This window comes from Ostrinia furnacalis, unplaced genomic scaffold (assembly GCF_004193835.3).
Source record: "Ostrinia furnacalis isolate ACB-3 unplaced genomic scaffold, ASM419383v2 OfSCF0710, whole genome shotgun sequence".
Lineage (NCBI taxonomy): Eukaryota > Metazoa > Arthropoda > Insecta > Lepidoptera > Crambidae > Ostrinia > Ostrinia furnacalis.
Window position 1 is genome coordinate 2785272 of NW_021130949.1, and position 20958 is coordinate 2806229.

The 20958-nt window shown below is 37.3% G+C and overlaps 1 protein-coding gene across 6 annotated transcripts in view; it reads left to right on the forward strand.

The window, feature by feature from the left end:
- LOC114349801 (agrin-like) overlaps positions 1-20958 on the forward strand; it is a 215029-nt gene that overhangs the window by 157108 nt on the left and 36963 nt on the right. For 4 of the 6 annotated variants that reach the window (XM_028300330.1, XM_028300331.1, XM_028300332.1 and 1 more), the window contains exon 2: positions 20544-20579. In XM_028300330.1, the coding sequence (XP_028156131.1) occupies positions 20544-20579 (36 nt within the window). Of the gene's footprint in view, positions 1-2426; positions 3273-20543; positions 20580-20958 lie in introns of those variants that run through there. The other 2 variants (XM_028300328.1, XM_028300329.1) reach the window with 2 other exon arrangements.

The following is a 20958-nucleotide window of genomic DNA, read 5'->3' on the forward strand; positions in this document are numbered from 1 at the left end:
CCTGTGCGTCCACGTGCACTGTGAGACTTCATAGTAATGTTTGTGAATACGGGCGTTAGTCATTCAATGACCTTTCTTTCTACTAAAATGATACGTACCTATAGTAATTATCATTAAAATCAAATAAGTAAGTACCTACCAACCTAAGTAATTAAAATAAAGACCCTACCAAAAAATTAACAAATTATATACAGAAAACAAAANTGCAATTAAATAGATTTTAATATGACTGGAACAGTGGAAATATTCCATTCCCGATACTTTTAGTGCAGCCCTCGTACGGTGTTTTCGATTGAATTTTATAGGGGAAAACTTTTTCCGGAATAGGCTTATGACGGATTGTGGTTCTTATTTGGGGGTGAATAAATGAATGGTAGAGCAATTCGATCTGCACGAGTAATTAGCTGGCGCGGTTTACCTTCTTTGGCGGGTGAAAAACTAAACATTTGTTTTTTTTTTTTTTTCAAATATAAAATTAGCTATCAGATGGTAAATAGAGGCTCTACTCCAGGTTATAACTGTCAGGCTCTGTAGCATTTGCAGCCTTTTATCAACACATTATTTAGCCTCTAAGTACTTATTCTCGCTCGGAAAGCACATTAAGCTGTCAGCCCGATACGAGTCATAATATCAAATGACAATTGCGTCTAATAAAGCCCGACAGAAGTTGAGAATTACTCTACAGAAAAAGAATTGGTGAAAGAGATGGATAGAGATCAAAATCGTTATGCAGTCTACCGATTTCCACGTATCAAATATTTCGATTAGCGCCACCGTTTCATGAAGCAGTTAATTCGATCATTGCGGGCTGTGGTTGATGTGGGATAAGCTGGTATCGAGAAGTTAAAGACGTCTGTGCAATTCTGCGGGAATACGAACTTAGTTCACTGGCTTATAGTTCTTACCTTTGGTAAAAGTGTTTTATAATACTTAGAAGCTTTATTTACGTTTCTGTGTATCAATCATTATATTTCATAGAAAATAATATTTAAGTACCTATGTTATGTACGAAATTTATCAAAAGTATTTTAGATGTCCGATTCAACAGATAATGTTTCGATGCTTCAAAATTAAATTGAAATATTATTCAATAACATTTGTCGTAAAAATTTGATATCAAAATTGTTTACGGCGTTCATACAATAAACATGCCTGGACCTTTAGAATACTTTAAACAACCTACAAGGCTGTCAATCATTAAAGATTTAATGGTTAGTCGCTGATTGTAAAATCCCATTCATTCTCTATCCGAAGAAAAAATCTTAGCCCAAGTAACCAAAACCGATTCCAGTTCACGTCTAGCACTCGAGTCACTAGCCCGACTCGGGTCTTCGGCGATTAATTCGATCATTGCCCGCGTTAGTGGCAGGGCCATCGATAAAGATAAAGCCGTCGGCACACACCGCCACTTCCCCGGAACTTCTGAACTAAGCGCTGGAACTCACTTAGGGAAAAATGTATCGGAGTAAGTAGGTACCGTCAACATGATAAAAGTATTGTTAGAGGTTTACATATTATACAACGCCATCTAGTGTCCAAATAACAAAACTTAGCTTAAGTCGACACCCAGTTGGGTGTCTAGGTCTATTTAGGTGTTAATTACAACACCCATATTACATAGGTACAGATACGTATGTTCATTCACACAAATATTTGTATAGTGCTGAGATCGAACTCGTGACCTCCAGCGCTTACAATAAAGTTAAATTTACAAATACAAATACAAAATTGTTTATTCAGAATCAGGTTTGAAATAATTAACTTTTTAAAAAAATAAAACCGACTTCAAATGCGTGAACACAAAAAAAAAACTAAAAATTGAAAATATTGCGTATAAAAAAGTCCATCCCCAATTTTCCACCCTTGGGGGTGAAATATTTTCTTCAAATTCGCATGAAACCACCCTTTTGATAATACCTATTCAACAAAAACATAATCGTTCAAATTGATTTATAATCGGCGGAGATATTGCGTATAAAAAAGTTCATCCCTGATTTTCCACCCTTGGGGATTGTTTTTTCTATTATTAAATTTAAATGGGACCACCCTTGAGGTATTACCTATACGCAGAAAAAAGATTTGTTCAAATCGGTTCATAATTGGCGGAGTTATCGCGTAACAAACATAGAAAAAAAAAAAAAAAAACATACGGGTCGAATTGAGAACCTCCTCCTTTTTTGAAGTCGGTTGAAAACAGGGTTTCGATTGGGGTTTTCTTTTAAGTATAAGTAGATACTTGTGTTAGAAAACCCCGCTCTCCATTTACAATAATTTACATTATGAAATTATACAGCTAGGAAATACCATGCATATCTATTGACTTATTTTACGAGTAGGAACTGAAAAGTGTGTGTGTGTGTGTGTGTGTGAATAGCATCACAGCAGGTCAATGTGGTTATCAGAAAATCATTCTCATTTCCGTGCAGGGTTAATGATGTCCGCGGTGGAGCCTAAGCTCAAATGAGGCGATTAAGCTTTGAAGATGAACAGGCCGGGCTACGATTACACCGTGCCTGCATCCACCACATATTACGCGAGCAATAGCCGGCCTCCGCAGTACGAGCGCGGCTACGGGCAACTCACGGCCGGGCCCGTTTACAGCCCTTCCTCGCACCCCCTGTCCAATTACGCCGATGTGTACGAGGGCAATAATGACACCACGCTCCGCGCGGAGGAACGGCACTGGTACCTAGAGAACCACAAAAATGTGCAACCAACTTACGAGGTCAACCACGACGTTATATCTCAAGATGCCAAAATTAAAAAAGAGGAGGAGAAGAAAAGTGAAGTGCCGGTGCGGAGAGCAGAGTCAACGCAGGCCCGGCAGAGGAGGAAAGAGGACCGGTGCTCCTGCGAGTGCTGGCCTACCACAGATAACACGGCTGCGCAGGATAGTACAGGGAATGAAACCTCGAGATCGCTTTCGGGGGTTGATATGGTGGCCTCGTATGGCGTGTATGGGAATCCTCAAGACGATGACAGTTCGGGATTTGCTAGGTTATCTGAAAAGAGTGCTATGTACGGACAAGGGAGCGAGGCTCCAGTGCAGGGTGTTATAGTCAATCAGCAGGGGAACAGTGCCGTGGTGCGTGCTGCGAGCGCGTCTGAGGGCGGCTGCAGCAGGTGTTGCGGTCTGACTCCAAGCGCCCCTGCCGCTAACTCCGAGGACTACTGCTGGATCCACTACTGCAGACCTGCCCTGATTGTTCTGCTGCTGCTGTTTTTTCTAGTCTTGTTGGGCGTTTCAACAGGGTTCTTATTGACAAATAATTGTGAGTATTGGCACCTTTTTTGACTACCTCGTAAGTTACTTTTTCGTTTCGTTTACAATATTTTATATACATCATTTTTTTACTAATGGCCAGCCTATTAGTTGGAAAATATTTTAACAAAAGTAAAAAAATAAATCTCAAAGTCACCTGGTAAGGAAAGGAGCAATGACAATAAATTATGCACGGAATAGCTTAATACTGTAGAGTGTAGTCTAGGGTAAAAGGCGGTTTTGGAATTTTCGAATCCATCTCTAATGTGCGTAATTCTGTCGTTTCGTTCCAAGGATATAATTTACTTATGTGACATGCGATTGTTTTTTTTAACAAGCCAATAAAAATAAAGATTTTATTTTCGAACGTAAAACAAAAGCATTTGAATATACTAAAACACTTGCTTCAAAAGACATATCCGTTATTATATTGGCCAAAGCCAACTAAGCACTTGGCCAAACAGCATCGAATATTCCATTTCGCTACACCGTCGGCGGAGGGTGATTCTGCACGGCGATTAATTCGATCATCGGCAGCGATTCGATAAAGCCAGTCGGTGGAGGGAAAGCCGTTTGGCACACACCTGCCTAGATGGCGCCACTAATTCTCCTTTTAGATTACCTTTTTTCTGCCCTCTTTCTGGATGAGACCGGTGAAGTTGATGCAACTTGACTTTTGCAGATACGAGGGCGGCACTGAAAATTTCGGGAATCAAGGAAGTGAAACAACATTACTATTTAAAAATGTATATGTTACGGCTAAAGATAGGTATGAACATAAACTTAAGATTAGCCGGCTAAACTTAAGTTTATCTTCGAGAAGCAGCTAAAGTTCGATAACATGTTAGTTTGCGTCGTGATATTCCATCTTTAGCCGGCTAATGTGCACATTAGCCAAAACGAAACGGCTAAAAATGTATTCGATGGGCGCGCCAGGCCGGCGGAGGGCTTGAGGGGGCGGTGGGGAGACAAAGAATAGCTCCGTATTATTTAACAATTGTGACTAGATATTATTTAAGTAATTAACACTGAAGAAGTTTTATTTTGTATTATTTTGTAATTTTAAATACCTACCTACAGAAGATTCTGTAATGACCAAATGGTTCCTTATTATTTTATTTTAATGATAGGTACCTAGATATTGTTTTAAGTAATTAATATTTTGTTATTNTGTGTGGTTATTACGTAGTAGTCATTTTATTAATTTATTTAATGAAAAGTTAAATTTATTTGATAGAAAATAAAGTCCAAGTAAATATTTCAGTATCGATGAACGTACATAGACACATTCATATTATGAATTTTTCAACAAGCTTAACTTTCAGTGACTTTCAGAATGTATTGATTCTTTTGAACTTGAATTAGATATTGATTGATCAAAGCCTTTCAGTTCATGAATAATATTTTTAAAGTTGGTGCTGAAAATGTTATTTAAACGACTCAATTTTCACTAAATTGATCAGCGACGATAGCACTTTGAATTGCTTTTGTAACTGACTTTACTTAGCGGCTTNTGAAGTCGATGCAACTTGACTTTTGCAGGGACGGTGTTTTAGATTGATAATTTTATAGGGGAAAACTTTTCCCGGAAAAGGCTTATGACGGATTGTGGTTCTTATTTAGGGGTCAATTATTTTAATATGAAATGAATGGTAGAGTAATTCGATCTGCACGAGTAATTAGCTGGCACGGTTTACCTTCTTTGGCGGGTGAAAAACTATCAAGATATGTTTCAAATATAAAACTAGCTATCAGATGGTAAATAGAGGTTCTACTCCAGGTTATAACTTTTAGGTTCTGTAGCATTTGCAGCCTTTTATCAACACATTAGCCTCAAATTAAGTATTCTCGCTCGGAAAGCATATTAAGCTGTCAGCCCGATATGAGTCATATCAAATGACAATTGTTTCTAATAAAGCCCGACAGAAGTTGAGAATTACTCCACTTTTCGCGACAGAAAAAGAATTGGTGAAAGGCACGGATAGAGATTAGCTCAAAATCGTTATGCAGTCTACCGATTGCCACGTATCGAGTATTTCGATTAGCCACCGTTTCATGAAGCAGTTAATTCGATCATTGCGGGCTGTGGTTGATGTGGGATAAGCTGGTATCGAGAAGTTAAAGACGTCTGTGCAATTCTGCGGGAATACGGACTTAGTTCACTGGCTTATAGTTCTTACCTTTGGTAAAAGTGTTTTATAATACTTAGAAGCTTTATTTACGTTTCTGTGTATCAATCATTATATTTCATAGAAAATAATATTTAAGTACCTATGTTATGTACAAAATTTATCAAAAGTATTTTAGATGTCCGATTCAACAGATAATGTTTAGATGCTTCAAAATTAAATTGAAATATTTTTCAATAACATTTTGTCGTAAAAAATGATTTAAAAATTGTTTATATCGTTCATACAAAAAACACGCCTGGACCTTAAGAATACTTTAAACAGCCTACAAGGCTGTCAATCATTAAAGATTGAATGGTTAGTCGCTGATTGTAAAATCCCATTCATTCTCTATCCGAAGAAAAAATCTTAGCCCAAGTAACCAAAACCGATTCCAGTTCACGTCTAGCACTCGAGTCACTAGCCCGACTCGGGTCTTCGGCGATTAATTCGATCATTGCCCGCGTTAGTGGCAGAGCCATCGATAAAAGTAAAGCCGTCGGCACACACCGCCACTTCCCCGGAACTTCTGAACTAAGCGCTGAAACTCGCTTAGGGAAAAATGTATCGGAGTAAGTAGGTACCGTCAACATGACAAAAGTATTGTTGGAGGTTTACATTTTATACAACGCCATAGTGTCCAAATAACAAAAGTTTTCTTAAATCGACACCAAGTTGAGTGTCTAGGTCTACATAAGTGTTAATTAAACATCCTGATTACATACATAGGTACAGATACGTAGGTATGTTCATTCACACAAACGTGCTGAGATCTAACTCGTGACCTCCAGCGCTTATAATAAAGTTAAATTTATTTAATAGAAAATAAAGTCCTAGTAAATATTTCAGTATGGATGAACGTAGACACATTAATATTATGAATTTTTCAACAAGCTTAACTTTGAGTGACTTTCAGAATGTATTGTTTCTTTTGAACTTGAATTAGATATTGATTGATTAAAGCCTTTCAGTTCATGAATAATATTTTTAAAGTTAGTGCTGAAAATGTTATTTAAACGACTCAATTTTCACTAAACTGATCAGCGATGATAGCACTTTGAATTGCTTTTGTAACTGACTTTACTTAGTGGCTTCATAGCCGATTAACTAAAATTAAAATTTACTTGCAAACATTACTTTCTTGCTAATGGAGATGAATTGGGATAAAAGTTTTAGACAACCCTCTAGGTAGGTACAGTTGACACATCAAACTATACTTTTAGTTACAAAATAGCACTTATTACGACTGAATAAAGTAAGATATCGCAATGTTAAGCTTTAAGTGTTTGTCCTTATTTTATAGGTAAACGAAAAATAAGCAAAGAAGTCCCAAAGCGTCGACTCTATTTTGTTTTGAGCTCTTCTAGTCCTAGTACCCATAACCTGATCCTTTAGATATTTTAACCAGTGTGCTTACCACGAGTTTATGTTAGGTGTGCTCCCTATCGAGTACGTCAAAAAAATCTATGAAGATTTTATTTCTTGAAAGTAGCCGCTAGGGGCGCTGCCCAATATGTCATACATTTCTTGTCATCAGTCGCTAGCGAGCACACCGAACGTAAACTCATGGTAAGCACACAGCTGTAATCTGCTGTGTTGTTATGTTTGAGAAAAAGGTTCGTTACCTATTTAGTTAAGAAACGTCTCAGACCAACACCTTTTCCAATTCGACTCGTAAAAAAGGAAAATTTGATTGAGTTCCGAAATTCGCTTAAAAGTTTATTCTACCGACGTGAAATGTTACGGTAGGTGGTCTAGGTAGATTTCCGTCTCGCTCGTTTTTCTTGGTGGCAGGACATTCATTTCGGTGCCACTCTGAACACACTTGGATTTCGAAATCGCGCTAAAACTATCGGAATTAAGCATTCATTTGAATACTTGGAGTAGAACTTGTATTAGTGATCTTTTTAAATGGAAACCTTTTTGGGCGAATTAATAAAAGCTGTTTTCATTCCGTATGGTATTTTTTTCCTAATTTATTTATTGCTCTGACTTAGAAATAAAACGAAAATAAATCTGAAATGAATATACCTACCTACATAATATCCAAAGCACTCGTACTTAGATGATTGACTTCGCTTAGAACAAACTGTCAATTTAATTTAATAACAATAATTTAGCCAAACATGTACGAAATTTCAGATCCAACCCCAATTTGGAAAATCTATTACAACATTAAACATTCTTGACTGAGCAAGCAAACGCCACCATAAATCGCATAAGAGCAAGCCTGATGAAATATAAAATATATTATACATCGACCCAATTATTTTGTCACCTGTATAAATATTCGATAGGCACTTACAGGTGTGATTTGAATTTCCTTTTGCTTTTAACCCGAGTGCCTTTAAGGATTCTTGTCCGTAAATAAATTAGCGTTCACTTTACTTCGGAATTGTTCAGCACTTTTTAAATGCACTGAAATAACACTTCCGTGTTTAGTAAGTACTTCGATAGGGATTTCTGTAAGCAGGTTTACGATGCCGCCTATAAATGATGCCTACCGTTTTCCTGGAAAAGTCGTTTCAAAAAGTGGCACTGTACAGGTTAAAAATACTTCTGTACCGTTTGCCCGCAGGCTATATTTGAACTGTGCGATTGATTTTTTATTCAGTTCCAGAGCCAATGTGATACTCAGATGCTATATGAGTGTTACATATAGAGTCATGTGTTTTGCTTAGACTGTTACGTTAACCATAAATTGCAATAACTAAATGAAGCGACTGCTAATTAACTTTTCAATCACATCGTACTATTTAAAACTTTATATTGAGTGATTTTGAAGTTGTAACGTTCTTTATTACATTACCCTTAAAACGCGCGAGCCAAATGGAACCCCAGATAATTCATTTTCGAGTAGCGTCTCAGTCATCTATATCTATACTTATAATAAATCTGTAGAGAGGTCAATTCTGTACATGAAATATATTTTCAAAATAACTATCAGGGGGTGAATAGTGATCTATACTGATGCCAAAAATGCAATCAGTAAAATTTTTGTCTGTCTGTCTGTCCGTCTGTCTGTCTGTCTGTCTGTCTGTCTGTCTGTATGTTCCTTATAGAAACAAAAACTACTTGACGGATTTTAACGAAACTTGGTACAATTATTCTTCATACTCCTGGGCAGGTTATAGTATACTTAGGAATTCCCACGGGAACGGGAATTAGCGGGAAAATCCTTTTGTATGAAAAATCTAAACCGCTTAAGTTAGACGCTTGAAATTTGGCATGCAGGTACCTTAGTAAACGTAAAGCTTAGTTGCAACAGGATATTGCAAAATTCCCACGGGAACGGGAGTTAGCGGGAAAAAACATTTGTATGAAAAAATCTAAACCGCGTAAGATAGATGAAGGGGGTAAAACGGGATCCACGCGTACGAAGTGGCGGGCGGCCGCTAGTTAAGAATATTAGTGCTTTCTTAGTTGTAACGTTTTACTTTAACCATAAAACGCGCGAGCCAAATGTACCGGAAGAAAATTCATTTCGTAACATCACAGTGGTTGTTTGCTATATTAACCCTAAAACGCGCGAGCCAAATGAAACGTCAGATAATTCATTTTCCAGTCGCGTGGCAGTCGTTCGGATCTCGTTAGGAACATAATAACCGCGAGGTGGGTCGTGTGCCCAACTTCTTCCACGAACTTCGACATTTGTCGATTAACTTTTAATTAATGAAATGGGGAGTTTGCTTTGTGAACATTCTTTTAGGTGACTTGTTTGAAGGCGTTCCGTTTGTTCTGCGAATTGGTGAGCTCTTCAATCATAATTAAGATGTTTCCTAAATTTTGGTTGGAATGAAATTTTGACATTATTATGAATCGTTGTTAGGAGAACTTCGAGCGTACTTATAATTTAAATTCTTCCTTTTGATTTTTTATTCGACTTGATTCCTTAGTATTTTTCTGCTATTAGGTACTTACTTTACTAGGCTTCTCAGTGTGTGTTGAATGACAAAATAAAACATTTTATATGACTGCGATTTTTTTATTTTGGACCTAAAAAATTAAATTAAACCTTTTTTTCTAGGTCGAAAATTACTAAGTGTTTTAAATATTCATCTACTTTTCACAATAACATAAACGCGAAATACCACTCACTGATTAATCACGAAATCTCAGGAACTAAAACACCCACAAACTAGGGCAGGTAGGTTTCTTATAGGGTGTAGACATCCGCTAAGAACGGATTTTACGAAACTCCACTCCTAAGAGGATAAAATGGGATCCACGCCTACGATTTCGCGGGCGGCCGCTAGTTAGGTATATCTTATGTCAATAATTGCGCCAATTCTACCGTAACCGTATCAAGTCAATCAATACCCACATCAGTTGTCATGTAAAACTCTCGTTTTAATCACAATATCTAATATCAAAGCTTTGATTAATTAAATTGGCAACATAAACGCCAATAATAACAAACACGACATTCGAACTCCAATTAAAGGTACCCACCTGGAACTAAGCTGGAAGCCAATATCGGATTATATCATCATGGCGTAAATTGAGTCGTTTATTTATAAACAACCCTACGTTCGCCATAGGACTATTGTCGCGACCGGAGAGGACGATTTGCCACTTAATTGGATGCTAAATAAATTATACGCTCCAAGTGCCAACTGGTGACAGTTCCAACAAGTTTGGAACCCTTATCAGACATTCATAGAGGAAGTGGAAATAGCTAATGGTTAATACGAGTAGTTTGTTAAACCGCGATAATATTTTTGCTTATAATCTGTCAATACGGGGTATCTTAGTTAAATCCCATCGATGTTAGAGAAAAAATTACCTATGATGGTGACTTAAGATAATACATCAGCAGAATTAGGGTTAAGGTTACAATTTAGGACCTAAGTTTAAGTTGAATATACATCGGGTTACTGAAAATCATTATAACATTCAACGCTGTATTAAACAATTTCAATCACAAAATAACAAAAAGAAAAACCAATAAGGTGACCCTCTTGGTCCAGCTATTTTCGGCCTATCAATTCATCCTTTCATAACCTTACTAAATTCCAAATTAAATGTGTGGTATTTAGACGACGGGACCCTTGGAGGAGACCCTAATACAGTTTTGGCCGATTTAAATATGTTAACACAAAACTTTGAAAAAGCCGGTTTAGATTTAAATTTTTCAAAATGTGAATTGTTTGTACCCGACTCCTGCCCTAATTCAGATAGGGTCATTTCGAATTTTAATTCCATAGCTCCCAATATTAAAATTATCAAAAGAGATTCCCTTCGCCTCCTTGGGTCTCCTATATTGGAGGAAGCGTTTTCTTCTTTCACAGACGAAAAATTACAGAGCTTTGAAAATGTTTCGGACCGTTTACTTAAAATTAACACACACATGGCGTGCACAATTATTCGGTTTTGTCTTTTTGTTCCTAAATTCACATATTGCATTCGTTCTTCACAGTTTTGGAAATACCCTAGCTTAACTGCCAAATTAGATAACTCTATAAAACAAATTATTTCCTCCGTTTTAAATACTCCTTTAGATGATCGATCATGGACCCAAGCCTCTCTACCTATTAGGTTTGGAGGTTTGGGTATTCGCAAAATTTCCAGTGTTGCTCTACCGGCTTTTTTGTCATCGGCTCATAGCACCAGTGGACTGGTTTCAAAAATACTGAGTAAGTGTTCTGACTCAACTACCATCCACCTAGCCGAAGGCATTAGCGCTTGGAGGCAGTTAAGCTCTGAAAATTTGCCGTTGTCTCTCATCTCACAAAGGCAGTGGGACGAGCCGCTCTGCAGACTTGTACGGAATAACTTATTAAACACGTCTTCCAGTTCTGCAGATCGAGCTCGTCTTCTGGCTGTAGCCGAGTGGGAATCAGGTCTTTGGCTTCACTCCCTACCTTCTCCTCATATTGGCACACTTTTGGATAATACCACTTTTAATTTAGCAGTCTCGCTCCGTTTGGGGGCACCATGCATTGTCCCCCATCGCTGTCCCTGCGGTGACATGGTTGACTCCCTTGGTCATCACGGACTGTCATGCAGCAGAAGTGCCGGGAGATTTTCCCGTCACGCCAGCCTCAATGACATCATACGCAGGTCTCTTTCTAGCGCTTCCGTACCGGCCATTCTTGAACCAAATGGCCTGGTTCGAAGTGATGGTAAGAGACCTGATGGTATGACTTTGGTTCCATGGAAGGTGGGACGGCCACTAGTGTGGGATGCAACCTGCGTAGACACACTGGCACCGTCTCATCTTCCGCAAACCTCGTCTGGGGCTGGTACTGCCGCTGCATCAGCGGAATCCCTCAAGCGACGCAAATATGTAGGTCTTAGTAGTACCTACATGTTTGAGCCATTTGGGGTCGAGACGCTAGGTCCGTGGGGACCAAGTGCTCATCGCCTGTACAGGGAATTAGCCAAGCGGCTGATTGACTGTACAGGTGATAGAAGAGCTGGCGCATTTCTTGGCCAACGAATCAGTTTGGCCATTCAGCGCGGAAATGCAGCCAGCATTCTGGGCACCATGTCGCGTTGTTTGGACAGCGATTTGGGACATATTTTTTATTTGTAAATATTTGTAAATATTTAGTCTATGTAGGTTAATTATGTGTATTATTCTTAATCTCTTAATTCTATACTTTTAATACATTATAAATCCCAGTTATAAATTGTTGTCATCCAATATAAAGGTGCGCGAAAAAGTTTTGTCTATCAATTATCCCCGAAACAACTGCAATTAATTCGCAAATAACGTAATGCTTTTACCGACTAGTTCGGGAAAGCTATCTGCATTGCAAAATGAAAAGTTTTCAAGGAAAACTATATTATAGCGCGGTGGCTGGACCCAAAACAATAAACGGGGCAATATTGGAAACTGTTGCCATTGTATCTAACTAACTACGGAGCATATTACTACAATACAGAAAGTTAGAGCAGATTCAAGTAGATCTGGAGTGGAGGCCACGTGCCGGAAAACGCAGCGTGAGACGACCACTCACAAGATGGACCGACGACCTGATAAAGGTAGCAGGAATGCGCTGGATGCAGGCCGCTACCAACTGTGCGATGTGGAAGTCATTGGGGGAGACCTATGTTCAGCAGTGGACCTTCTGTGGCTGATATGATGATGATGATGATAAAAGTAGATTCATGTAAAAAGAGCACATGAACAAAGGTGTAAAGAGTACACCAGCCGGGCTAAGATGCGCGCCGTGATAAATTCTTATCGACGATTTTAGACGTCAAAATGTATCGATAATCGATAAAAAAATCGATATAATGGCGTGATAAACGTTTATCGCGGCGCGCATCCTAGGCCTACTGGACATTCTGTCAAAGTTCATAGAGGTGATTACCAATGCTCTAATTATTTTGTGATAGTATGATATTATATCCCTTGATTTAAATGCCGCCTGGGCTTCATAAATTATTCTACACTAACTGTCTGTGTCTTGTATTTCGATTAATTTGTCAGAGGCCACGGGTTCGGTCACCACACACATGTAGGAAAAATATTTAAATACTTAGTGAGTTCAGTATAGTATTTTTTCAGTTTCATTTTGATAATAATAGTCCTGCGCTACTGTTCACATACAGGCATGGTTATTAAACTAGGTACCTAGTTAATAATGGCAATACGGCGAAGTCTAGATTCAGAAAAGAACTAAATTATTACTTTTGAATACGGAGCCTTAAGTCAAGTGAATTTTTAAAAGTTATATTTCACTTTCATCACTGAAAAGGTAGAAATGAATTTCCCCTGTGAAAAGAACCAAACTTTTGTGTGCTTAGGACTGAAAATCATAAAGCAGAGCGCTCAGTTCGGTCTCGACTGTTCATATTGTATTTATTAAAGGTATTTATACACTTTTTCAACAGAATTGTTGTAGTTAATCAGGGCCAAAAGAGCACTATAAAAATATTGAAGGATACTCCACTCCAATAACCACCAGTAAAAGTTACTTCCAAAAAAGCCGCAACTCAAATTCCGCGTTTCGCTACAAGAGTTAGGAGTCGGAACGATAGATCGCCGAAAAGTTGGGGCTCTATTTTTCCAACGAGAGAATTAATATCTAGTGGCGGCCTGGGACCGTTCGAGGCACGTTCAACTCCAGCTACGAAGCGGGGCGCGAATGGCTAATCGATCGATTAATTTTCACGCCGTTTGGTCGCAAAATTCTCGCGGAATGCACAGATCGGAATTTGTAACTTGTAACATTTGCCAACGCGAGTGCATGAGCGGTAATTCTAGAACGTTACCAGAATAGGGACCGTAACTTTTTTATAATACCGCAAGCTGACGCGAAACTTTGTTATTGCGTAATCACAACGGCATAGATGGAAAGTTGTTTAACTAATTCGGAATATTTAGGGCGGACATAAAAATTGCTCGTGTTTCAGGTTCAGAAAAGAAATCAATTTCTAAAGGTCGTTTCGTCAATTTTCAAAGGTCGTTCGTTTTCAATTTCAATTTCGTTGCAAACTCGCTTCAAATCAACATCCTAATCCTAACCGTAACACTTTTTAGTTTTTTCTTTAAAATTACGATACTTCTCGTGACTAGACTATGAGTACCTACCTGTCTCTAATTTGACTATTGCATTGAAATGAAACAGTTTTGACCATTGGAGTGAAAACATCCCTTATTGCGCCTACATACAATGTACAGAATACGATAAGTAGTTTAATATACCACATTTATCGTAATCCAGTGAGCACGAAATTAAATAGATATCGCGTAAACACCGCTGATTCGCTGCGAGCGTTTCAATCGGCCGATCCGAGATTAAGTCCGGCGAGCAACAGGAAACTGGAGTGGAATCGATTCATACGAATCGAGCAGAGGCGGCAGTTATAGCGCCGCAACAAATTGAAATTGATACCATCGCGCTGCCCGGATATTACGGGTGTCAGGCGCAATCACGCACTTACCCAAAGCGCCAAGCGGGCACCGTATCCAACACCTCGAGTCTGCGCTATTAAAAACTAGCAATTTTGTAAATATTGTACGTCTACATATTTCCAGCGACTTCGCTTGCGTGAATTTCGGCCTATCACAGAAATAATTTGTTACGCAATTTTTATTTAAAAAAATAATGATCCCATGTCTTTCTCTGGATCTTAAACCTTTACCATTTTTTAAAATAAGTACATAATTATTAATGTTTTTTGCAACAAATTGAAATTGATACCATTGCGCTGCCCGGATATTACGGGTGTCAGGCGCAATCACGCATTTACCCATTGCGCCAAGCGAGCACCGTATCCAACACCTCGCTACAGTCTGTGCCCTAAGAAACTAGCAGTTTTAAGAGGAAGAATGAAAGAAAATATTTAGTGAGTAGGTACTTACTAAATTACATAAACTTTAAACCAAAATATTTCTCCCGCTCAGTACACATAGTATGAAGCCGTGATGCAGGGAGCACGTTAAATATGTCCATTTGTAGTTTTTTGTACAAGACAGAATCTACTCAAACAAAGATCGATCATCTTTAACTTTGTTTTGTAATAAAAAAGTCCTCAAATATTTTATTTGACTTTATTTGCTGGACAAATTATTGTCCATTTCTATTGGCGCGGACTGTAGATCTATGCCTCCGATCACTATCAGTTATAAATTGTTTGTCTGTGCTTTTGTAAACGCAGCACGATTTCAGGACTCACATATTTCATGCTAATCCCATTTTGTCATTGAAAAATACCAATCATTAAAGGCGTTCAGCGTAATCTGATATCAGCAGAACTATGTTGACTTAAATATAGGGTGTAAAATTCATCAAAAACTCAAAAAAACCCATTATATTTGATCATACACGGTTGATTACACTACTCAAATTTTATCTATCTACACTAATCTACAGGACATCAAACTAAAAAAAAAAAAATTCCCATAGTAAATTATGGACTGCTAAATGACACTTTATATGGCGACCTAAATTATTTTTATGTTAAAGTTGTGTACTTGAATAGTAGAGCCCTTTTTGTTTAAGTACAAAAATGACACCCCGTATAATGATTTAAAACATGTAGATACATTCGTTTTATGTGGAATAAAAATTATAAAGGAAATGTTAAGCACTTTTGTGCTTTTTAACCCGAAAGGTAAACAAAGAGAGTAAAAAACGTTTTGTTCCTAAACAAACACTATTCACGCCGAGCAAAATGTTCAAGGGTTTCCTTTGGAAACTAATTCAATACCTTTTGTGAACATTTTAGGGTTCAGCACGTTTATTAACCACTTGCTGTGCCCGCGACTCCGTACGCGTGAAAATGGTTTGAAATATTTCCCGTTTTTGCAACATTTTTCTTTACAGCTCCTCCCTTATTGGCTATAAGGTGATGTTATACAGTCTAATGCCTTCCTCTATAAATGAGCTATCCAACAAAAAATACTTTTTCAAATCCGACCAATAGTTCCTAAGATTAGCGCGTTCAAGTGAACAAACAAACTCTTCAGCTCTATAATATTAGTAAAGATTTTTTGCTTTGATCTGTATAGTCCAGTGTTGCCAACTCGGATTTTGAAAAAGTCGTAGGACAGATTAGAAAATTACGTAGAAATGGTACAATTTCCATATAGAAAATACGTAGATCTACGTACTTTTTTTTCTGAGTGAAATGAAGAGAATAGGAGTAGGTAAAAGTAATAAAACGACAATTTATATTACCCTAAAAGTAGTAAAGTACACTTTTATTGTGTATCATTTTCAGAAATGTTTTCAGACAAATTAAATTTATACATAAAATATATTTTTTAAAATGCATAATGTGTTAATGCGAAGGCTCGCGGTTCTATTTTAAGCCATAATGAAGTTGAAAAATATCGAAATACAACAACACCTTCGAAATCTTAGCACAATTTTAGTTCGAAATATTTTTATAGTGAAGATTCACTTTGACGGTTTACACACACAGTCACGTCACGTCCCATTTCTTTCTTTCTTTCATTTTAAATTTCACGGGTCAAGGCTCTTCAGTGAGTGACATTTACAGGGGGGCGCTGTACAGCATTTTTTCTATGGGGAAATGTCAAAATAACATTAGTTCCGACTTTTGCCACATGCCAAATAACCGTGATCGGACTAATAACCCGATAAAAAAGGAAACGTTGCCCATTCAGACTATTTTGCAAATTTGATAGAAAATACGTAGATTCTGGGACTAAAGTTCGTAGGTTTGCAAGGAAGGCTTAAAATACGTAGATCTACGTAAAAATACGTAGAGTTGGCAACCCTGGTATAGTCGGTATCAGGGTTGGGAAAATAGACAGACGATGAGTATATTTTCCGTTGTTTGTTAAAAGAAACAATATTTATGAGGTCAGTCATTTTGTGCTATTACCATCCTTTTGGTAGACGCTTTGAAGCCAGTAAGTCCTTCTGCATTCGTAATAAGCTATAATAATAGCAACTGTGACATTTTCATCGGAATGCCAGAAATGTTCGAGCCTCTACGGCTAATAATAACATACTAATAATTATTTCTTTAATGTGGTATGGTATGATTGTATTGTGTAACATAACGAGTAAAGAAACATTAAAGAAAAACTTCAGTGAAACAAGCAAGGTTCTCGTACCTGAAACAAATAAGAACGAAGCCACTTAATATCAAAAGACAAAAAAATGTTAAGTCGATGAATAATTATTTTTAAGCTACTTACGTGATCTGTTTGAAGTCTGGTGCCAAGTTCGAAGAATTGATACTTGTTCAGCCATTCCCAATAACTAGCACCTGCAAATAAAAAGGTACAGGACTCACAAACACAGATCCTCCTCTTTTTTGAAGTCGGTTAATTTCCCTTTTTGTTAATAGTATGGTGCTACTTATTAGGGTAAAAACCTTCGTGCTATTCAACCGTTAATCAAAATCATTATCGTCGTATAAATTATAGCTTCATACACAATTGTACTATATCCAGAACAACACAGCCAACTGCGTGATTCATAAAATTTAACAAATACCATCGTTGACATCTGATAACTTGGTAATGATATTGAATTGATTCTATCTATCTCATTTCCATTTTGCTGAATAAACGATATTTCGTAATGGAACAGAAATTGTTTTTGGTTACGTAACGGCATGAATTATGCCATTTTGATTTGCATATTTAGTGATGGTTTTTGAATTTGATTTGTGAGTTCACGCCGAGTAATGAGCGATGTAAAGTGCCTTTATATAGGCCATTGTTGTTGATTTGAATAGTTTGAATTTAATGTTCTTTTTAAAGGACGTGAGTGTTCACATCTACGAACAGCAAATTATTGTCGTCATTTCTACATGGAGGAAAATATAATTGGCACAATTTCCTTCATTTTTGTCTCGGAAATAAATATTGCAACATTAATCCTTTTTCTCGTATATTTTAAGCATTCTATAAATGCAAAAGACACGACTATAAAATGAAGTTGCGCTCATCGTTGCACCTTTAAAGTAGTTGAGACATTTTTCATCTGGAAAATAAACGACAAAACGTTCATTTCAATTTGCATTTGAGATTATGAAACTGACGCTTATTTTCACTTCAGTAAAATATACAAACGCGAGGTTTCAACTGGAAAAAGTGTAAAAGAGAACGATCGGTTTAGCTGGACTTTTTGGTGTTCGGATAGGATGGCATTTGCATAGGACCTATCTGTGAAACTTGGTTTCGTGTCAGTGAAGTCGGTGCTCCGTCTGGGTGTGTNAACATTGTATGCAGCGATCGGATTCGTTTAACACGTGACTGGCCACCGGCTGTAGTTTAATGGCCTCGTATATGTAAAGGACAGGCGCGGTCTACGTCCAACCAATTTGCAATAAAACAATATGGCGGGCCGCCCCAACACACCCCGGCCTACACCCGTGACATATCTCAAGGAATGCAGCCAATTCAATCTTTGAATGACCCGACCTCCTTCGGCGGGTCGCTTTTATTTTAAGGCCCTTTCGTATAATGTGGCGTCTTATCGATTTAGGATCTGCTCAGATGTGTGCCAACTTTGCGTCTGTAGCGGTACTAATTTTACTATTTTAGTGACCTGTGAAAAAAAGAGCATCAGTCTGAACCACGTTAGACTACGGCGGCTTATAAACTATGACACTATACTAGTCTATAGATCTACTCGTTCTTATCTGGTCGATTATGACTAGCTTTTTCAATCTAGTTTGTGAAGCATAATCCCACTTCTTGAAGTATAAAGAAGAGGAAGATATTTTGCTTGGCTTGTTTCCATGCTGTAGCGCATTTTGCCCACCATCTTGCGGTATTTTGTATTTATCCGGACTGCAAAACCATTAGCCGCAACCTCTTTGTGTCATTGCGAACGTTAGGTCCTAAGGTAAAATTAATCCGACCGGCAAGGAGTCCCAGTCCCTCGAATACCTTGTCTTTTGAAAATCGCCCCAATTTCTATTAGGAAATTGGCTTTTGCGCTTCGAAACTTATTTAGGCGAATTAACTGGGAAAGTAAAAGGAAATAACGTTTTCTTATCTGTGGGTTTGATTTGATTAACAATCGATAAGAATGTCTAACCATGCTTACCTACGGAATATTTTGTGAGTTTTCTCTTTTTATTCTGTAAAAAATAATTTAAGAACATTACAAGTTAAGTATTTGAAAAGATGCAAAATTCCAGGTGTTGCGTAAACTTGATTGCCTGCTGTCTAAATAAAATAAAAAAGATCAACAAAACTTTTCATTAAATAGATAAAAAAAACTTTCTACCTCTAACCTTTTGTGGCTTGTTAAAAATTAACAACAACCAAAATGAATACTTTCGGTAAATTAAATTTGAATTAATGCTCTTTGTTCACGCCTTAATAGCTGGCAAGAAGAATGCTAGGTAAACTAATTACGATGCGGCAAGGGAAAATCCGATTAAAATAACTTTTAATGAAGCCTTCCATTTAATATTCACGACTAAAATTATAATAGCGTCGCAGTAAGTAGGAGTTTCTCGGTTCAAAAGCATTTAAATAATCTGGTTCCAGTGAATGAATACGCGAAATGAACCCTTACTTGTATCTGAAAGAAATGCATAATTTTATTTTTTACGCTATTCGAACTTCGTAGTCTACGAGTGTAGTAATATTTGTGAATTAATAAAGGTATTTATCTGTACTATATTTATGAAATAGGGCTGCTTTACCCGGCCGTGAAATAGAGTGTGGTGCAATATGACAGTTTAAAAATATTGTAAAAATGCGTGCGCGCGTTGACGGCGATTTAATTAGAATAAAAACTTGTTGTTCTACTTAATTTACCTTCTGGCTTCAAAATAAATAATCTTTCTAATTACTTTAAAATGTTCGTTATTTCTAAGTTCATTTTTTCAATCAATTTAATAATGTAACTTTAGTAGCTTTTATTGCAAGTATCAGTATTTACAGGGCCGCAATTAGCCAGGCCCTTATAGGTTTTCGTACAATTTAAGTGTGCGAAAAATCCAACAAACCTAATACTGACACTGTACTGACAGCACAATACGTACATCAACTAAACACTGTGACATCTAAATGGTTGTAAATAGAGCGATCTTGCAACAAAAAGTATACTCTGAAGTTGTCTCTACCTATTTAGATTTTCAGTAAGTTTCAAGTGCCTGCCGAGCACTCAACGCATCTTCCAACTTCATTAAATTCTCATGTTCATTGAGTTAGCATAGCACAACAAAATTTAGTGCCACGCGTTATTAAACTTAAGTTTTTGATGGTAGAGTCTACATTCGATTGGTCTGATTCGATTAGTACCTAAATACTAAAATATTGAAGTTACTTACCTGAACTTAATAATGCAAATCGTTCAACATTTCCAAATATTTATTAAAAGTTATTGTAAATGGCATCATTTCGTTTAAGTTATTCACATTGTTTTCGTCTGTGGATAGTAATATTTAATTTGTAAAACTGAATCAGTGTGGAACGGTGGTGCCTGACCACTACAGTGGTGCGCGGTTTGCAGCAATTACATTACTGCGGTTTCTGCAATCGGTAAATGGCCCAATAAAAGATTTAACAACAAACAAACGGTTAATGTTCCGAATTAATTTGATATATTGGCGAAAGAACAATAAACTTTACCGATGTCATGTTGATTTATTTGAGCTTTTATTATAGTTTTTCCAGTTCTAACATAGACTGATTGATTTATTATTTGTTTCAGATTTACATTATCAGCCAAGACCTCCCGCTCCTGAAGGTATGTTATTTTACAATCTATCCTGAAAATACAATATTTTTAGACTTTTATAGCTTGTGTGACAGTAATTATAATTAATAATAATAATTATAAACTGGTCTAGGACAGAGCTCAGGAACGTACAAACAACAATAAATACAACCCTGACCAAACACAGAAAGCATCATCCGCGAGCGTGTATACAACGACAAACTCTGCCTCGGCATGAAGGAGGCAGAGGATTAATAGACATACAAAATCTGCACAATAAACAAATTACCTCACTCCGATCTTATTTTCACCAAAAAGCTGACACATCCCTTCTTCACCAAGCGACAGTTCAAAGCGACACTAAACTTACCCCACTTAATTTACATGACAAATCGAATCAACCCAATGA